This window comes from Epinephelus moara, chromosome 5, assembly GCF_006386435.1.
Source record: "Epinephelus moara isolate mb chromosome 5, YSFRI_EMoa_1.0, whole genome shotgun sequence".
NCBI classification, from domain to species: domain Eukaryota; kingdom Metazoa; phylum Chordata; class Actinopteri; order Perciformes; family Serranidae; genus Epinephelus; species Epinephelus moara.
The window spans coordinates 1,823,167-1,843,938 of NC_065510.1; the positions used below are offsets into that span (position 1 = coordinate 1,823,167).

General features: G+C 40.7%; 2 protein-coding genes across 2 annotated transcripts in view; both read left to right on the forward strand.

The window, feature by feature from the left end:
• Window positions 1-13,733, forward strand: part of LOC126390897 (uncharacterized) — a 37,641-nt gene extending 23,908 nt beyond the window's left edge. Inside the window, exons 6-16 of the mRNA XM_050045399.1 lie at window positions 1,849-1,977; window positions 2,135-2,180; window positions 4,705-4,795; window positions 4,942-5,083; window positions 6,831-6,935; window positions 7,164-7,251; window positions 7,659-7,692; window positions 9,827-9,901; window positions 10,985-11,087; window positions 11,239-11,378; window positions 12,706-13,733. Coding sequence (XP_049901356.1) covers window positions 1,849-1,977; window positions 2,135-2,180; window positions 4,705-4,795; window positions 4,942-5,083; window positions 6,831-6,935; window positions 7,164-7,251; window positions 7,659-7,692; window positions 9,827-9,901; window positions 10,985-11,087; window positions 11,239-11,378; window positions 12,706-12,841 — 1,089 coding nt within the window. The 3' untranslated portion in view covers window positions 12,842-13,733. The remainder of the gene's footprint in view (window positions 1-1,848; window positions 1,978-2,134; window positions 2,181-4,704; window positions 4,796-4,941; window positions 5,084-6,830; window positions 6,936-7,163; window positions 7,252-7,658; window positions 7,693-9,826; window positions 9,902-10,984; window positions 11,088-11,238; window positions 11,379-12,705) is intronic.
• A 4,743-nt stretch (window positions 13,734-18,476) lies between these two features.
• LOC126390946 (B-cell receptor CD22-like) overlaps window positions 18,477-20,772 on the forward strand; it is a 31,445-nt gene continuing 29,149 nt past the window's right edge. Inside the window, exons 1-2 of the mRNA XM_050045467.1 lie at window positions 18,477-18,593; window positions 20,422-20,769. Coding sequence (XP_049901424.1) covers window positions 20,577-20,769 — 193 coding nt within the window. The 5' untranslated portion in view covers window positions 18,477-18,593; window positions 20,422-20,576. The remainder of the gene's footprint in view (window positions 18,594-20,421; window positions 20,770-20,772) is intronic.

Consider the following 20,772-nt stretch of genomic DNA (forward strand, 5'->3'; position numbering starts at 1 on the left):
TGAGCATGCGTTTCTCTTGCTGAAGACAAAACTGAGGGCAAAACACCCAAAACACAAGCAGGAAGTGCAGACAGCTACAATAAAGGGCTGGCAGAGCATCACCAGGGAAGAAACCCAGCATCTGGTGATGTCTATGTGTCCAACACTTCAGGCAGTCATTGACTGTAAAGGATTTGCAACTAAGTATTAAAACTGACTGTTTAATTGATGATCATGTTAGTTTGTCCAAATACTTATGAACCCTTAAAGTTGGGGGACTGTGTGAAGAAATGGTTGTAATTCCTACACGGTTCATACTACATTTTTGAAAAAAGCCTTAAATGAAAGCTGAGAGTCTGCACTTTAAGCAGGTATTCATTGTTTCATTTAAAACCCATTGTGGTGGTGTACAGAGCCAAAATGACGACAACTGTATCATTGTCCAAATAATTATGGACCTGACTGTAGTTCATTTTCAAGTTCAAATTTGCCTTTGCAAATAAAAAAAGTTCCTTAATGACGTTGACCGTTGTTTTGTGCTTTATTTTTTTTTTTTTAAATATCGGTTCAGGCACTGTTTAGTTATTGGTATGATTTTACAAATATCATTTTTAGTACCATTATCAGAAAAAACCCCAATTGATACCCAACCTGATTTTTAAAAGGGTGTTAAATATCATTCAGCCTTACTAACTAGTATCTGACACAAGAAAAGTTCTTAAATTACAAAACTCCTTATCACTCACGAATGAGATTTAAAATTGTTAATTGAGAAATATTTTGGTGTAAACTCAGACTTATTTCAGGGCTGGAGGAAATCATGTTGGTGTACGCTGCAGGAGGGCGCCTGAGCCTGTGAACCACGTGTTGAACCACCTTCCTAAACTCTGTCGCCCCATGTTTGTATCCCTCTAGGGTTTAGAGTTGCATCAAGTGCTTGGACCCTGGTATGCTTGTAATGCAAGACTATCTTTCCTTGGTCTGGTCTTGAGTGGGAAGTTCACTTTGGATTTTTGTTGTGGCTTGTGTTCACGCTTCCAAGTTATTAGTAGATCAACAAAAATCACAGTGTGACAAGATTTGTTAAACTCTTAGTAAATCGTCATCCTGTAACTTGAGGTGGAGGGGATGAAAAAATCCAGCAAATCCAGTTATTGTACTTGTAACTTCAAACTAAGAATTTATAGACCTGTCTGTACTCCATAATTTGCTGTCTCTTGTGTTCATACCTGTCAGAGTGAAGCACACCACACTTTCATTGGAAGAGGACCAAGACCTCTATTTTAAGGTATCATGGTGCAGTTATTTTGTATTAGCTGCGTTTGATTGGCTCCCCTGCTAAAACTAACAACGTTAACACTGCAGAGTTTCTATAAATTGCTCTAAACTTGTTTGGTATGAACATAACCTTACTTAGCACCATGAAAGAACTCCTCGACCACACCTGCGGTGCAAGACTTTGATCTCCTATCTGCTCCAGAGGCAGTCGACCTGCACTATGACCTTTCAGAGATCATATTTGTTTTAATATTATACATTTGTTTTGACAGATACCGCTACTTGACACATACACAAACACTTTCCAGTTCTCAAAAAACAAATATTTGGATAAGTCATAAGTATAAGCAAGCCATGAATATGTGTGCAGAAAGCTGAGTCCAAATCACTGGGCTGGAGTTTTGATTAAGGAAGTTTTGCCTTTCAGCTGTTTTGGATTCAGCTTACCACAGAGACGATACCACCTGGATAACAGAGATGGACCTGTGTTGATTTACTAAATATTCAAATCAGCATTTGGTCAGAGCAGATGCTTTTTCATTTTGTCAGCCTGTTGCATTGAGTGTTTTGTGTCACTTCTTGGTGTTTCAGGAGCCAGAGTGGGACGTCAGCAGTGCATTTGTGGCCAACGCTGTGAGCCATATCAAACTCAAAGCCTCGAAGAACAGAGCGATACAGATCTCCAAAGAGAACAAGGAGAACGAGGCCAGGAGCAGCCAGGTACACACACACACACACACACACACACACACACACACACACACACACACACACACACACACACACACAGTCTGTTCATCCAGTTTGTAGCCATTTATCCAACATCCTAACCTCCTCCATGTACTACAGTAGCAAATCTGTCTGTTGTTATTGAAAGGTGGAGAGCACAGAAGAAATGAAAAGGAAGGGGGAGGCTATGACAGGTGACTATCAGTTTGTTGTCCTTTAGATACACCTTGTGCCTTTTTATTAAGTCCAGTGAGCAAGATACATGTCATTACATTGTATAAGTACATTCATTCCCTCAGATTCTGAATATTGTGCAAATTTCATATTTAATTTATTGTGTTCTTTCATGCTCTTTTCAACCTATAATCACAAAAAGCAGAATTAAAGGTCTGTGTGTAAGATTTAGTGGATTTAGTGGCATCTAGTGGTGAGGATTGCAGATTGCAGAATGTCGAAACTTCTCCCTGTTAGAATTCATTTAGTGTTCTTTGTTCAGGAGGTTTTTACAGGGAGCCCAATTACCAGCAGAAGTCGCTTTCTCTCCAAAACAAACAGACCGGGGGCCGTATTCACCAACATTCTGAGAATCCTCTCAGAGAGCTCCTAACTTAGCCTAAAAACCTTTAGTAAGGAGTCCTAGTTTAGGAGTGGGTTTTGGCAAATCCTTAGAGCAACTCTGAGCAAGGAAGAAACAGAAACTATTACGTCAGTGAGAAGTTGTGGCTGACTGTTGCTAGGTATGATGCATTCTTTTAAAAGTTGTGGTTGGTTGTCAGAGACACACCCTTTGTGAGCCTGCAAGGTGTGGACACCCAGTGGAAATGAAAGTGAAAGTGTTGTCATTGTTACACCGGAATTCCACTGCGGTTGCGGAACGGCAGCGCTGGTTATCCGCTGCGTGCTCCGCTGTCCGTCAACACCCACCGGCTGCGTTTGCTGTGCCGAGTGGTGCAGCTCCGCCGGAAGACATCTCGGTGCACCTCCATGATTAATATCTCCTTGTCCATGGTGTCAACGGGGTGAAATGACATCAGGAAACCTTTGACCTGTTGACTTCAGGCCTGCCTCCGCCCATGATGTAGTTTTCAAGGTGTAGTGCAGGGAAATATTAGCCAGGAAATCCANATTAGACTCTTGCTGTATCCGGTCGGCAAAACAGCAAAAACATCCTTCTTGCAAAGGAAAGATTCGAGCGCTGTCTTCTGTTCCTCTTTTAGAGAAAAAGCCAAGTCTAACTCGTTCATTGTGGTGTTCATCTGTAGCCATCTTGCAATGTTTACTGACTGATTCCGGACTTCGTTGTCGCAGCGCTGTCGTCGCAACCAACACGCATCTGGTGGAATTTGGGGGTTAGTGAGATCACTCTGCTGATGGACAGTTGAGACAGACCAAAGTCATCACTGCTGCACTGTTGCATTTTTCCAGTTTTTCAAATATCTCAGTGTTGTGATCATTTTGTTTCTGGTGTTATCGCATTATTGTGTCGGGTGGGAAATGTGTGCGTATCCTTGAAGAGATCCTCCACAAATTATTATTCCTGTACAATCTTATCTGTGGCATTTCATTTACTCACGGTCATCCAGTGTTTAAGGAATGTTTCTGCCATTTCTCCTCTCCATGAGAAACTCCTCCTTGCTCCTAACAGTTTTTTACCTCAGGAGCTCTTTTAAGGACCAAGATGCTTTGTGAATAATTTTAATCTTTACCAGGACCAAGTCTTAACTTTAAGGGAAATTCTGAGAAAACATAACAGTTCTAAGAATTTTCCTAGAATTTTGTCACTTAGTATTAGGAAGCTTTGTGAACACAGCCCCAGGTGATTAAAACCAGTAAAACACTGAGTAAAGCAGTTTCACATTACAGAGCAGTGTTTCTCTGGCGCCGTTTGGCATGTTGGAGACGGGCCACTGGCCTAATAATAAATAATAATAATAATAAATCAGTTTTATATAGCGCCTTTCAAGAAACCCAAGGTCGCTTCACAATTGCTAACAACCACAAAATCACATGACATGAACAAACAGAAAACACAACTAGCTGGCGAAACTGTATTGATTTTTTGATCTGCATTTATTTTCATAGATTTTGCCATCATGAAGATTGGTTTATATATATATATTTCATTCAGGCCTAGCACTTGTTAATGTGTGCTCACCTTTTTTCTCTAATAACTCAAGATGCAGACGTTTAGGAGATTTTTACCAGGAACCGAATTATCTGCAGAGGTCTCCTCCTCTCCTAAACAAATGGACCCAGTGATTTCAACAGGAAAAACACTTAATAATGCTGTTCACGTTTTTCCAACACTGCTTGTTGAAGAGATGCTGCTAACTATGTCGGCCGACACAAAAATGTGAAAACCAGAACTTTAGACTACGCTTTGTACTGACATTGCTGCTCATGCAAAGGGTTGAAGGTCAATTAACCCAAATGAAAAACAAAGAAACATATTTTCTCACATCCCATGAAGATTGATGTAAATCTCAGTGCTGCTTAAAACTACAAAAATTTGTATTGGAAAGATTAAACATTAATTAGCATTGCTATTCAAAATCAGTGTCCTTGGTGATAAAGATAATTCACACAACACACTGTCAACTGATTTTATAAAGAAAGTTTCTTAGGTAGACTGAAGTGTGTGGGAGGGAATCCATCATGTCAGTGAAAGTCCTCATAAGTTTAAAAGTGCAAATCTGTATGTGTGGGCACATTCTGCAGTGCAGGGCATTCAGTTGTTCGGGCAAGGCCAGTACAGCCAGGCTGTGGACATGTTTACAGAAGCCATCTGCTGTGACCCAAAGGACCACAGGTGAGCTGAAATGTGAACTCTGACCTAAACTCAACTGCACTCACTTTGTCCTCTCCTGATTGAACCACATCATTTTCCTCTGTCTCCTTCATATTCACTTTGGTTTAAATACATGTCTCTATGTGTGACCCTCTCTGGTCTCTCAGGTTTTATGGAAATCGCTCGTACTGTTATTGGTGTCTGGAGCAGTACTCCTCTGCCCTGGCAGACGCTCAGAGGTCCATTCAGCTGGCTCCTGATTGGCCGAAGGGATACTTCCGTAAGGGGTGTGCTCTGTTGGGGTTAAAGGTTAGCATCTGATGCACAGCAGATTTATACATCATTTCCATTCTGTGTTTTAAAGGAAAATGTGGTATTTTTGAACCTGGACCCTATTTTTCCATGTTTTTATGCTTAAGTGACTAATGAGAACAACAGCTATTGAAATTATCCAGTATTAAAAGAGACAGCTGCAGTGAAATTGGCTGCAGTGAACCCCTACAGGAGATTGTGCACCATCAGTTAAGGTTCACTAAAGGTGCTTGTTTTGTCACTGACAGGGTCACATTGTTCTTACAAGTGTCTGACAACATTATGAAAAGGGTGCTAAAGAGAAATGAAACCATTTTCCTAACCTTCTGCTGATCCCGTCTGTTTGTTAGTGTGTGTAACCATGAGGAGAGGTCTCGTTCTGAATCTCGCAGACTTTTCCACAGTGTTGAAATCAGCTAAATATTCAGCCATGACAATGAAAATCTTTAAGATAACACTTAGCTATGCATTTCGTACTCCAACACAACACACTCTTTCCTGCACTCTTCTCTCCAACTTTCACTAACTTTTCAGCCATTGCATCTCTTATGAGATTTCAAAATAAAACGTCTTGCATGAGACTTTGTCACAATAAGAAACAGACCAGCGAAAGGTAAGAAAAAACATTTAATGTCTCTGTAGAAATCTTTTCTGAAATGTTGTCAGACACTTCTAATTACAACCTGAGCCGGTCAGTGGCAGAAACAAACACTTTTAATGGACATAAGTTGATGCTTTTAAATTGCTCTGAATGGTCACATTGCAGCCTGTTTGTCTTGCGCAATACTGGACCAACATCAAAATTGTTGTCTCCATTAGTCACTTAGACACAAAGACAGTTGAAAATACAGTCCAATTTCAAAAATATAAGGAAAATAAGTTTTCCTTTAAAGCTGTAGAGACTTTAGAGACTTCACTTTATCATGACAATAGTACTTGTGACACATAATCTGTGAAAAACAAACATTGTCCTCCTTCTGCTACTGCTTCTAATGCATTTGCAAGAGTACACCACGCATGTGAATGAAAACAACCAGTCAGTGCTCATTAGATATGAATTAAGATTGTCTTACTGCATTGCCTTTTTCTCGCCTCAGATGTTTTCAGAAACATATTTTAGTGTTCAGTTTAGCTGTAACGTGAGATAGTTTGGGATCCAGCTGCCATGTTGAAAAAGGGTTGAGTGAAAAAACAAGCACCACCTACTGGCCAGAGCAAACTTTCTCATTTGACAGCTAAACAGTACACTTAAATATGTTTCTGAAAACATTTGAGGTGAGAAATAGGCAATGCAGTGAAATCTTTTTCATATTTGATCAGAGCTGCCTGTTGGACAGTTTGACCACAGTTCATGAGCAGTGACTGACATGACTAACAGCTTGCATCAGAGACTCCTCACCTCGAGGTTGTTTTCATTCAGGCATGGTGGATTTGTACAAATGCATTTAGGAGCACAAATAGGAGGCAGAGGAGCATGACATTTTTATAGATTATCTGTGTTATGCACTGCTGTCAGAATACAGTGACAGCTTCTATTAATTTCACATCTGTGAAATGTAAAAAGTGAATGGATGAATTAAAAACTACATTCAAAAACTTCATTCTTTCATCAAGTAGTGTTACATCATGTGTTTTGATTTTGTGCCCTCTAACATCTAACATTTCCAGCTGATAATGTGTTTGGTGTGTGTGTGTGTGTGTGTGTGTGTGTGTGTGTGTGTGTGTGTGTGTGTGTGTATTCCAGCGGTACAGTGAGGTAGAGGAGGCCATGGAGCAGGTGTTAAAGTTGGATCCTAACTGTAAGGAAGCGTCCAGTAAACTCTCTACCTGCCGGGTCCTGCAGCTCATGGTGAGAAGAACAACCAACTAAAATGCTTGCCTGCCATCAGAGTTTATTCTTTCAAGTTAACTGAAGCATTTTATGTGGGCTAACTGATTTAAAAACATCATATGGACATGATAAATCAAACTAGGTCAGCTGCTTTTGATTAAGCATCTTGCTTCAGTAGATTTTGAAGAGAGAAATACATAAGGCGACTTTAACTTTTTGAGTTTTTCTTTTCACTTTTTACTTCAGAGGTTGGGTTTTGAGGAAGAGCAGAGTAAACTGCTGCTGGAGAAGTTCACCACAGTTCAGGCGGTGATCAACTCACCCGAGACCCAAAGTAAGAGCCAACTGCAATACAAGTGCTCTCCACGCTGGGGCAGCACTGCTGTGAGTTACAGTCACATCAGACATCAGTAGCAGAAACATGCTTAAACTACTGTCAGTACATAAAGACTGCAATAGTAGACCTGCACTAATATTCTGTGAGTAGACAAACACTTTCCATGCACAGTAAATGGCAAATGGTGTTAAAGTGATGAAGGATAAGATGTTTGCTAATGAAGTTTATTGATATGATGTCCCAGTGAATACAGTGTCAACACACTGGTGTAGCCAGCCAGAGAGAGATATGCAATTTACAGAAGACCACAGTGGTTAACCATTTTAAATACGTCTCATTTATGTTCTGTCTTTATTGTTTTGTCATTACATGATGTCTACTTCCTGTCTCCTCTTTACTTCCAGCACTGAAGCACATATCTCAGCAGGACCAGAGTGGGTATGTTGTATGGGTATTAGCAATACATATAATCACTGTATTCACTTCAAAATTTAAGCCCTTCACTACACTATCTGTGACTGAGCACAAATCAATCATACTAATTTATGAAAAACATTTAAAATAAGCTTCTTTCATATGACAAACATTAAGAAACAGCTTTAGAAATCATTTTATTAAATACATCATAATTCCCTTTACAATATTTTATTGTGCCATGGAAGCATTAACACATTTCTCTTTCAAATAGCTGTATATATATTCACATTTCTATCTATCTATCTATCTATCTATTGTTCTATTGTTCTATCGTTCTATCTATCGTTCTATTGTTCTATTGTTCTATCGTTCTATCTATCGTTCTGTAGTTCTATCTATCATTCTATCGTTCTGTAGTTCTATCTATCATTCTATCTATCTATTGTTCTATCTATCTATCTATCTATCTATCTATCTATCTATCGTTCTATCTATCATTCTATCGTTCTGTCGTTCTATCTATCGTTCTATCTATCTGTCGTTCTATCTATCTATCGTTCTATCTCTCGTTCTATCATTCTATCTGTCATTCTATCGTTCTGTTCTATCTATCTATATCTATCTATCTATCTATCTATCGTTCTATCTATTGTTCTATCTATCATTCTATCGTTCTGTCGTTCTATCGTTCTATCTATCGTTCTATCTATTGTTCTATCGTTCGTTCTGTGGTTTGTTCTATTGTTTTATCGTTCGTTCTATCGTTCGTTCTATCGTTCTATCGTTCTGTCGTTCTATCTATCGTTCTATCTATCTGTCGTTCTATCTATCGTTCTATCTCTCGTTCTATCATTCTATCTGTCATTCTATCGTTCTGTTCTATCTATCTATCTATCTATCTATCTATCTATCTATCTATCTATCTATCTATCGTTCTATCTATTGTTCTATCTATCATTCTATCGTTCTGTCGTTCTATCGTTCTATCTATCGTTCTATCTATTGTTCTATCGTTCGTTCTGTGGTTTGTTCTATTGTTTTATCGTTTGTTCTATCGTTCGTTCTATCATTTGTTCGATTGTTTTATCGTTCGTTCTATCGTTTGTTCTATCGTTCTATCTATTGTTCTATCTATCATTCTATCGTTCTGTCGTTCTATCGTTCTATCTATCGTTCTATCTATTGTTCTATCGTTCGTTCTGTGGTTTGTTCTATTGTTTTATCGTTTGTTCTATCGTTCGTTCTATCATTTGTTCGATTGTTTTATCGTTCGTTCTATCGTTTGTTCTATCGTTCTATCTATCGTTCTATCTATCATTCTATCGTTCTGTCGTTCTATCGTTCTATCTATCTATCGTTCTATCTATTGTTCTATCGTTCTATCTATCGTTCTATCGTTCGTTCTGTGGTTTGTTCTATTGTTTTATCGTTCGTTCTATCGTTCGTTCTATCGTTCTATCGTTCTGTCGTTAGTTCTATTGTTCGTTCTATTGTTTGTTCTATTGTTTTATCGTTCATTCTATAGTTCGTTCTATCGTTCTGTCGTTAGTTCTATTGTTTGTTCTATTGTTTTATTGTTCGTTCTATCGTTCGTTCTATCGTTCTGTTGTTAGTTCTATTGTTTGTTCTATCGTTCGTTCTATTGTTTTATCGTTCTATCGTTCGTTCTGTCGTTCTATCTATCGTAACTCAATGCAACCTCCGTCAGCAGGTAGTTCTACTCACCAGCTGCTAAATGCTAACATTAATTAGCTCTCCTCTTGGTGATTTCAACATGGATTTGCAGTACACAGTGTAGCATTATCAGGCAAACAATAGGGTGCATCCCCTGACACGTTAATAGTGAGTTTACTGCGTCCTTTTGTCCTGACAGCGTTCCAGGGAAGATCTCTGGACAACAGGATGCCGTTATTCTCAACCCTGCTTTTTAGCCTGCATATAATTAATGTGACACAACAGAAAAATATCGGCCACTGCCATCTGTGAATGTCATCTTATTTGCTGATAGGCCAGTGGAAGTCAACAAAGCGATTATCAGTAGATACTGAACTCTGGTCGATAAATGGGGGCATCGCTACTTTGATATTTTAAATGATAGACAAATAATCACTTTTTCATCACATCTATCTCTTATTTTGTCTCCTCTTTTCTCCAGGAGCTGTCGCTCTCTTTGGGTTGGGAACATCACGTTGGAAGTTACAGAGAAAGAGCTCTGGGATCTCTTCAAAATGTAAAAACACTGTGTGTGTGTGTGTGTGTGTGTGTGTGTGTGTGAGCAAGGAAAGATTGCATTGTTATACATGAATTCGGTTTATAAAATCAGTTTTGAGGAGTAATGATGACAGTCAACCAAAGCCCATCTACTGTAGTTATTCTGGCACAACTACAATAACAAGATGGACTTTACATACCCTTTATAAAGTAAAGGTAATCTAATGCACCAACTGTAATGGCAGCAGCAGTATTTGCAGATACTAGCCTACTATTTCTGATAGTAATAACTGTGGTGGTGTTAGTTTTAGCAACAGTAAAAGCAGCAGTAGTAGAAAGGGTACACGGTATGTTGGTTAGTTTATTTACTGTGTCACTGACAGTCAGTTTAACTAGTCGGACTGTGAAGCATTCTTTTTTTGGTGGCTTGCATCCCAGAGTAATCCAAGGGTATATTGGGTAAACATATGTGAGTATACTTGGTAGTCTTTTCAATTTTAATCTATTTTTTTGTATTCACAGCAGCCTGTTTGAATACATAAATAGAAGCATATAAAAAAATCTGTGCATTGTAAAGTGACAGTCAGCAGGTTTCTATGATCCATCTGCTGTCGATAAACTGTATAAACAAAGATAGTTCAAAATGTCAATAATCATCAGAGCAGTATTTGAGACATCTGCATGAAGCATCACAGGTAGGTGAACTGTGCTAATACAGACACACTTGGAGATTAGTCTTGTGGTTGTGTTACAGTGTAATGAGAATTACATATGTCAGTAAAAACTGTTTCACACGTCTAAGTAGTAAAAATGGTGGTAGCAGTAGTTGTAGTTACAGAGGTCTGTAGGTGAGAAGGTGCAGTATGTTTGGTACAGTAATAGAAGTAGTAGTAGTAATAGCAGCTGTAGCAGGAGAAGCACTAGTGCTACTAGTTGTAGTTGTGTCACTACCAGCAGTAATGGAAGGGTTGTTTTGCTACTATGATTATAATAATGACAGTATTAACTGTTAGCACCGGATACAAAGCACAACCAGCATCCCTTTGCCTGCAGATCTGTGCCACATGGTTTTGCTGTAAGCTCTGTGTTTCCATGGTTACAGGTTTGGTGAGATAGAGAGCATCAGAGTTCTTCATGAGCGTTTCTGTGCCTTCATCAACTTCAAGAATGCCAACATGGCTGCCAACGCCCTGGAGAAGCTGCAGGTGAGTGAGTCGTGGGCTTATTTTTTTGAGTCAATAAACTCAACTTCATCATGTTGGATGTCATCGTCACTCTCCGAGTTTTGAGGTGCAACAACAAACTGTCATCCCGTTCTTAATGTTAAGTTTTGATCAACTGTTTCCTCCTGTCCAGGGGGTGGAGCTGGGGGGCATTAAGCTGGTGATGAGGTACCCAGACCGTTGGATCCAGCGCACCCTGCCCCCCATACAAAGGACCAACACCAGCCTCAGCTCCATCGCTGCAGGAACACAGCAGAGCACAGCTGCCATAGGGTACCAAGCAACTTATAACATGCATTTGTGTGGTGCTTTTTTCTTTGATAAAATGTTCCCAGTCTGCAGGTGTTAGCTCTTTAGGGAAAAGAGACTGGCAATAAATCTTGGTTAAAGTTAGAGATGTTTGACAGCTTATTGATGATCCATCTACACCAGTTGAAACAGAGTTTACTTTGCGTCTTCTAGCAGCATGTGGCTAAATCAGATGCCTCTCAGCTTAAGGAAAACACATCCCAGTAATAGCCATAGACTGCATAAAAAATGGACATAGGGACTGTGACGTCAGCCATTGGTTTGTGGACTCCTGTTTTGAAGCCTCGAGTTAGACATTTCGGCCATCACCATCTTGGTTTTTTTAAGCCAGATGTGACCACATTTAGACGAGAGAATGGAGCTGTGGAGGAGCGAGGGGTGGATCTGACTCATGGACAGTATAATAAAGATGGACAATATGACAGCTCCTGTAAAGTGAAGCCAGAACATCTCAATCGCCCCCTGGTGGCTGGCTGCAGTACAGATCATAAAGCCTGTTCCTTCCATGTTAGCGGATGAGACATGGGCCAAACTGACAGATCAAAGTTGCATTAAAGTAGATTTTCCCCAAAGATGGTTTCTGTCATTTGAGGTAGTTGTCATTGAGCTGCTGTGTGTTCAAGTGTTCCTTTTTGGGATTCCTTTGGTTTTAATTAGTTATTTGATGCTATAAAAGTGGGTTTGACGACATGATTGACAGCTATGTGTGCCAATTAGTGTGCTTGGTCGGATGAGTGAATGGGCAGGAATCTGATACCACAGAGAATGTTACAGGGCAGACAAGATGGCAGCAGCCATATTGGGGATATTTTGGCTTCATTTTTGTAAAGTAGCAGGAAGTGAAGACACTTTGTCCATCTTTATATACTGTGATCTGATTCAAACGTGAGACATGTGAGACATGTATTTCTGTCATTGGGAGTCTCGCCAACTGCGTTACGACCTGTGTGTGCACACCACAAGATTTCTCCAAGAGCCCTCGCCGACAGAGCCCCACATAACGTGGTGACGTCAACAAAACTTGGAGACGCTCTTGGAGCCAGCCTCAAGTGGCCATTTGAGGAACTGCAGTTGTTGGCACTTCGGCGTTGGCTTTATTTTAAGGCCCTGGAGGTTGCCATTTCGTATAATCTTTTTGACACCGAAATGTAAACATACAGAAATTAATCTTGTGTGCTTGATTGCTTCCTGTGCCAGTTTCCATGCACTATGAGCATCCCATTATTTGTTTGCCTGTGTATTTTTCTTTGAATATGATGCTGGACCTTCTCCTGTGGTTCTGTCCACGCAGGTCCAGACGCTGTGCACCTATAAATGGAGAAGAGTGCTTCTACTGGCGGACCACAGGCTGTTTCTATGGCGACAAGTGCCGATTCAAACACATACCAGACCAACAAGGTCGAGACAAGAAACCATGGCAACCCTGACTGTGCCCTTGACCCTCCCAAACGGAGCACCAGAGCTCATAAAAGAAAGATTTACAAAGAAAAAGGAGACGAGAAAGAAGAAGGACAGTGACCAGAGTGGAAGACAGAGGATGAGAAGATGATCTGCCTGAGGACACTGACAGCTGAATGTGTGTGTGAGGTAGAGAGAGTCAGATATGGTATGTATGTGACTGTCAGAGTCAGGGGTTTAATTTATTGGAGGCATCACTCAGGAGTCTCTTGGCTCCATTTGGATCCTATAAAAAACAGGATGAACTCCTGGCTTCTGCCTGGAGATCCCTGCTTTGTCAGAAGAGGGTTGATCTGCCATCAAAAGGATTTACCTGGATAAACAGGCTTTGTGGAACCGTAATGGAAACACTACGTAAACCAAGATCAGTGACGATCTTTGTCTGTTTAACACAAACATTGTCTCTTTAAAGGTCCAGTGTGTAGGATTTAGGGGGATATATTGGCTGAAAGGGAATATAATATTCAAAATTATGTTTTCATTTCTGTACAATCACCTGAAACTAAGAGTTGTTGTTTCTCTACCTTAGAAGGAGCTTTTTTTTATCTATATATGGAGCAGGTCCTCTTTCACCGAGTCAGCCATGTTGATTCTACAGTTGCCAAGAACAAACAAACCAAACACTGGCTCTGAATAGAGCCATTTTATTTTTATGTTTTTGCATCGGCCACCGTAATTCTCCTACGTGCTTGGTACATTAGAGAGGTTTTAGCTCTGCAAGATCTCACCCCTACATATCACTAAATCCCACACTGGTGCTTTAACTCCAATCTTGGATTGTTTAAAGCCAAGAGTTATTTTCATATCTTTGCAAGAGCATTTAAAATGTATAAATATTTGGACAAAACAATAAATCTATGAAACCCAAATAAAAATGTTTTCGTGTTTATTCAACACCTTCGATCAATCAATACTGTCTTTCAAATCCTGACCTCTATATGTACCGATTTATTGGCTACACATCGGTTTCAGCCGATATTCACTTTGTTGACTGCCATCACCCTATTGGCAAATAAGATGACACTCACCGCTGGCAGTGGTGGATGTTTTATTATTGTGTCAGATCAATTTTGCACCGGCTATAAAGCAGGGCTCAAGTCTTAACAGTGTCCCCTCGTTCCGTGGACAATAGAAAACATGTTTGAGATGAACAGAGAAATTTGTAGGACACATTCGGGAAAAAAGTCTATCGATGCATCAGAGGATGCAACTCAATGTAATGAAGGGCTGAAAATTACTTCAAAACCGATGCTGATCTCTGCCAAAAAAGGGGAATAAATAACAACAAAAAACGAAAATATTAAAACATTGGTATCAGCCCAGAAGTTTATAGTCAGTGCATCCCTAATGTTGTGTTCACACCGGGTGTGAATAAAACAATTTGCTCCAGTGAATTACATGTAAAGACAATGTAAAGACGTGATTAGATGCGAATTTCCACCAGGTGACACGAGACTGTGAATTAAGCAGCACGAATGAAGCGAATAGCGCGATTTCGTGTCATATGCTTTTAGCGAGAGTTGAAAAATCTGAACTTCAGCAACCAATTGGTGCTGCAATAATCAATCAGCACTGAGATCCTCAGGGGACAAATGATGTGGAGGACGTACCAGTGGAAGGTCCCTCATTGTTTGAACATTTTCACAACACAAAATACTCGAGCGTTCAAACTGAAAATTCGCATTGCATTTTGTGTGAACGAACATAAGAATCACAATTTTTTTTTTTTTTTAAAGATATGTTTATGGCATTTTTTTTACCTTTAATTGATAGGATAGTGAAGTGTGAAAGGGGAAGAGAGAGAGAGGGAGTGACATGCAGCAAAGGGCCACAGGCTAGAGTTGAACCCGGGCCTCTGCAGCAACAGCCTTGTACATGGGGCGCCTGCTCTACCACTAAGCCACCGACGCCCCAAGAATCACAAAATTTTTGTTGCAAAACAAGCTCACACACACTAAATATGTGAAGTCACATACTGCTTTGTACATGTGCAATGATCGTGTAATGCTGCACATTAACTTATCTATTTCCAGCACTTTTCCAACAGGACGATTCCGCTAAGAAAACAAGGACATACTAACTCTATCTATATCAGGTTGGTTTTGAATGCAAGTTTTACTCATTCACCAATACACATGCTCATTTATTGCAGATTTTACCAAAGGGCTCCACCTCATTAAGGGGTCCTCATCTCACCTTACCCAAACTACCTAGACAGACAGTCTGAGCCATCTGTATAATCATAATCATCCAGTTTGACAGCCTGATGCAGCGCTTTTAACTGAAGTGTGGCTTCCTGTACATATAGAGGAAAAAAGGAGTTGATGCATCTCATGTATGACGACTCTAGCCTGTTGACACTGAACTGCAGACCTGAGGTCTCCAGATGTGACATGGACCATCTGGCAGTCAGGTACTGCTGAATCCTGGCTGCTATATTCTTGTCCATGTTCCTGCTGATTAGACGAATAGTTCAGTTTCAATGTGAACTGTAAATCAGGGAAAATCAATTTAAGTTTTGATTTAATGCAGTCCTGTTGGTCCTATCTGGGACTGACGCCATGATACGAAATATAATCTGAACTGTGGCAACATATACAGAAGTAGTGAGTAAAAACAAGTCTTCAGATTGTCCTCTCTTGTCTGCTGCTTATGGGCCACAAAAATATTCTTAAGTTTTGTTTTTCAGTAATCTGAAGCAGATGAAAGCTGTGCCAGTGTTCAACAACCCAGCCTCTGTTTTGAACGACTCTGCCAACCACAGCTGTCACACAAGGGGTTTTTTCAAAACCACATCCTTTTTAAGTTGAAGTAGATGCACAGAATTTGCCCGGCACATGGTTTACCTGCTGTTGGTGTGTTTTAACGAACGGAGATAAGACGAGAGGAGCAGCGATGGGCTCATCAGCAGCGAGTGGCTTTATTGTCCTCTTTGTCTACATGTCAGGTACGGTACATTGACTAATTTATTGCACTTATTCAGTCGAGTTGAGGAAGTTCAGAGAAAGGTTTGAACTGAGTTTACTACTTAACCACAGCTGTGTGATGAGATGCAGTGTGTTGCAGACCCATAAAACCCTCCAACGCATTCACTCCCGCTGTTTGTCACATCTCAGTGTGTTCTCTTAACTAAATATTGATTGGCAAATGCAAATATATCAAAGCATGTATGAGTTTGTAATTATCTAACAGGAGTTGATGTGAACAATTATGAGAAAGAAACAGCATATTCATTACGATGTGAAAGTAGCTGAATGACTGTAGAGTACAACTGAAACTGCAATAACAGTAGAAAAATGTATCGTGGACTCAGTTGTTTATTCATCTGAAGGCATCAGTTACATCAGGATGTTGAAGACGTGCCCAACTCTTTTAATGTTTACATATAAGGGCTGTAGAAAAAGACATCATGTCACCATTATTTTGACAGACGTAAATGTGATGAGTCGTGATTTTAGTGGGAATGTCGATTTTTGCATTTCATCTTCACTGAAAAAAGTACAAATATCATGATGATAGGATTTTTGCTGGGGTCTGTTCCAAACAAGCACGTTCCCTTACATCTGAGATATGATTTGTAGGCTGAGGAATCTTTGTAGCACCACAATTCTTCCTTCAAACTGGTATGTTGTGACACACTTTACCTTAATGAAGAAATTACAGCTCCTGCTTCTAGCCATATTGTGGTTTCGATAATACTGTAAAACTTCAATTAGTGGCCCAGGCTATTATTTGCTTAAAGTGATAGTGCACCCAAAAATGAAAATTCGGCCATTATCTACTCACCTGAGGGAGGCACAGGTGAAGTTTTAGTCCTCACAACACTTTCGGAGCTCCCAGGGGAGAGGGGGTAGCAACACAACTCCACCTAATGGAGGCTGACGGTGCCCCAGATTCAAACGTCCAAAAACACATAATTGAAACCACAAAATATCTCCATACTGCTCGTCCGTAGTGATCCAAGTGTCCTGAAGCCCCGACGTAAAAAGTTGTTCGGAAAAACGTCATTTGACGTTTTTAGCCTCATTGTAGCCTGTAGCTCTGACTGCCTCTCTGTGCACCGTGCTCACGTGTAGGCGCTTGCACGAGACCATGAAACATGGGCACCGCCTTCATGCGTGTTCACGTGCTTTCACTGGTCTCACGCGACGCACACGTGAGCGCGGTGCACAGAGAGGCTGAATTTTCATTTTTGGGTGCACTATCCCTTTAAATCACTGAACTCATCAGGCTTATATTTGGGACAGGTACATTTGGGACTCAGCAAAGATGGGAAGCACAATCAAATTGTTTATATGAACCAGTATGAATATTACTTGCATAAAAATTAGGCTTCAAATAATTATGAATCATTCATTCAATCTAGCTCCGAGAGACGGCACTTCAGAGAGGGAAAGAGCTATGACACTCATTTTACTGCACTCAAAGATTATAGCACCCAGCCTACTGACACAACACCACTTTATCATGATAAAACAATATTCATAACTTGTTTTGGCGGTAAATCTAAATGAATTAGGGTCTTCTCTGGTGCTCATGGTGTCAGTAAAATTAACTGAATGATTGAATTGTGGAGAATTGAAGCAAGCTAAAAATGTGTAGCATCTCCATGTTGACAAAAGTTCAAATATTTATATTTCTATGTGCGATCTAAGCAGCTAATTAATGTTAGCTCAAGTGGGGAGCCAACAATCTGGATTTATACATCCAAACAACTTTTATAAAAATGAACTACTTGGCAGCTGGACCAGGCGTCTAATCGAGACAGGCCTTTATTTTTCAAAATGTATAAGGACTCTGGGCTTTTAATTGAAGTTTTACAGTATTTCGATTAATTGTGCAGCCTCCCTACATACTGTATGTTATCTTAATCTTAATGTTACTTGTATTTATAGAAGCAAAATTATTCATATATTATTATAAGTGTAAAGAAAAAAATCACATTTCTGCTTACCACTGTCGATGAAAGTCTCATCTGATGTCACACTGTGAATCTTATCGTGTTTTCTAATGTGTTTGTAATGCTCTGTGTTACAGTGGCACAAAGCAGGCACGTGCTGACTTACATTTCTGCTCAGATTTGTGCTGTGAGAGGATCAACTGTGGACATTCGCTGCAGCTATAGACAGCTGCCCACAGTAAAAAGACGTTCTGTCCTAGTGGAGAGGATATTATGGTTCACTGAGATGCAGGATAAAGAACCTGTGGATCTGAGGACAAACATGGAGTACGCAGGTCGTGCAAAGTATTACTGTGATAGGACGACCTGCACTTTAAGAATTGTGGGCCTGAGAGAGACCGACTCAGCCGAGTACAAGTTCAAGTTCAAAGACAGACCAATGAGGAGATTCATCGCTTCACCAGGAGTCACTTTATCTGTCACAGGTACCATTTTTTATTTCTAAATATTCCCCATCTAGGATATGATATTAATTACTGCGTATTTGCATGTTTGTGAACAGTATAGTGATAAACGGTGCTTCTGTACCTTCCTCACAGATCCAGATCTCCAGGTGCAGGTGAGAAGATCCTATTCTACCTGGGGCGAACTGTTTTGTCACAGCACTTGTCATCTACCTGATCGTCCTTCCTACATCTGGTACAAGAACGGACAGAGAATTCAGACAGAAACATCGTCTTCATATTCAGACTACTTCGATGCTGCAGACAGCTACTCCTGTGCTCTAAAAGGACACGAGGATTTCCCCTCTCCTCCACTGTGTGAGTTTACTCCACAGTCTTTTGCAAACGTAACGCCATCTGGTGGAGCTATTGGCACCATTCACTCAACACAGGCATATTACTGATACAGAGTAACTGATGGTGAAAATACCCTCTCCCACTCCCCTATATCCACGTAGTGATCCAAAATCCCTTCACCCCTGTTTTCTTCAGAGGTCAGATCTTAAACTATTGAAAGTTCTCCTAAGAATCCATCTGTTAAGCTCCTTTCTCACTGGACAAAACACCCACTCACATCTGGCTTTTCTGTGTAATGGGAAAGGTTACAACTGGCATTCACTCCCAGGTCAAATGACTCTACAGCAGTCACAGGTATTTATCAGCTCCAGCTCCGATCGGCTTGCAGTTATGGAAATATGACACACGAGTGGTTCCTCATGGAGACAAGTGGCTGAAATGGGTTTCCTCCGTGGGGTGTCTGGGCTCAGCCTGAGAGATAGGGTGAGGAGCGCAGACATCTGGAGGGAGCTCGGAGTAGAGCCGCTGCTCCTTCACGTCGAAAGGGGTCAGTTGAGGTGGTTTAGGTATCTGATTAGGATCCTCCTGGGCGCCTCCTGTTAGAGGTGTTCTGGGCACGTCCAACTGGTAGGAGGCCCCGGAGTAGACCGAAGGGTGCTTTGCTTGGCCCGCTGCCCCCACGACCGGCCCCCAGATGGATTGACACTCAAGTGCACATGCCAATTTCAGCCCCTTAGCCGACGAGATGCAATGTTTGGTGACCACAAAAAACCATCTGTCTCAGTCCAAACAGCGCTCAAACATCACTCCAAATTGCTCCCTACCCTTGAGAGACAGCCTGAATAATTACAGATATAAGAAAGAAGTTACCACTGTAACATTTTCACAAGCCTCCATGCTGCTTTCTACTGTTTACTAAAGGCTCACTCATACACCCTTTATCTACCAAAATAGATACTTCAGTTATAAACGTCGTAATTGTCACTGCCCTCACACTGTCACATGTCCTTTATGATGGCATAGATACAGCCAATAAATGGAAGGTTAGAGTCAAAAGTTTCACGCAACAAATGAGGTGACGGTGGAGGAGGTCATATTATTGTATCTTTAACTGAGGCAGGGTTGTAGATAGCTGAGGTCTGTGCTGTCATTTGGAGATGGACGGAGCCCTCTGTCTGTACTGTGCATTCCTTTAGTCTGTATCTGTGCATGTTTTCTGAGAGCTTACGGATACGGATAAAACGGAGCAGTATCACCAGAATTCTTGGAGGCAGTGTAGCGTAGTTCAAGTGAGATACGACTGTAGGATATGACAAAGAACTTCAAACAATGGTGGAACAGAGTGGATCAATAATATATGATAATACATAGTGAAAAGAAATTAGTGAAAAAAAAATTCTTGGTCCACATGTAATGGCAGCACAGACCTCCGCTGTCTACAACCCTGCCTCCACTTAAAGGCACAATATTACCGTCGCCTCGTTTGTTGTTGTGTGAAACTTTTGACTCTGCTTTCTAGTGCCATCTATTGGCTGTATCTAATGTCAACAAAAAGGGCGCATGGAAGTATGAGTGCAGTGACATTTACAACGTTTGAAACAGACATGTATTTTGTCAGCTTTCACAAAATGGACAAAATGAACGCAGAGTACAGACAGAAGGCTCCGTCTGTTTCCATCTCCCTGTCTGATGTTGAGCATAAATGAGCCCTAACCTGCTTTCCAGCATGTCCTTGATGTCAGATGTGACACTCCATAAAAATAGGGGAAAACAATATCACTTGCTAAATGTTACTGCACGACGAGATGTATTTGTTACACTGTTGATTGAAAATGATTTTTTGTTTCAGGTGTTTTCGGTCAAATCTGCAACAGAGTCACGTACAGTAACAGAAGCATCTGCGCCGTCAAAGGCTCATCAGTGGACATTTCTTGCACTTACAGCAGTTCCAAGGATCACATTGAATCAAGACTCTGGTTCAATCCTGAACGTAGTGATCAGTGGATGAATGCTGAGGACCTCAGAGAAGACTCCCAGAATGCAGGTCGTGTTCAGGTCATTGACACAGAGGGAGGACGCTCCACCCTGAGAATCACTGACCTGAGAGAGAGCGACTCAGCTGAGTATCACTTCAAATTCACAACACCAAGCTTTGAATGGAGGAGTAGTTTACCTGGTACAACTCTGACTGTCACAGGTA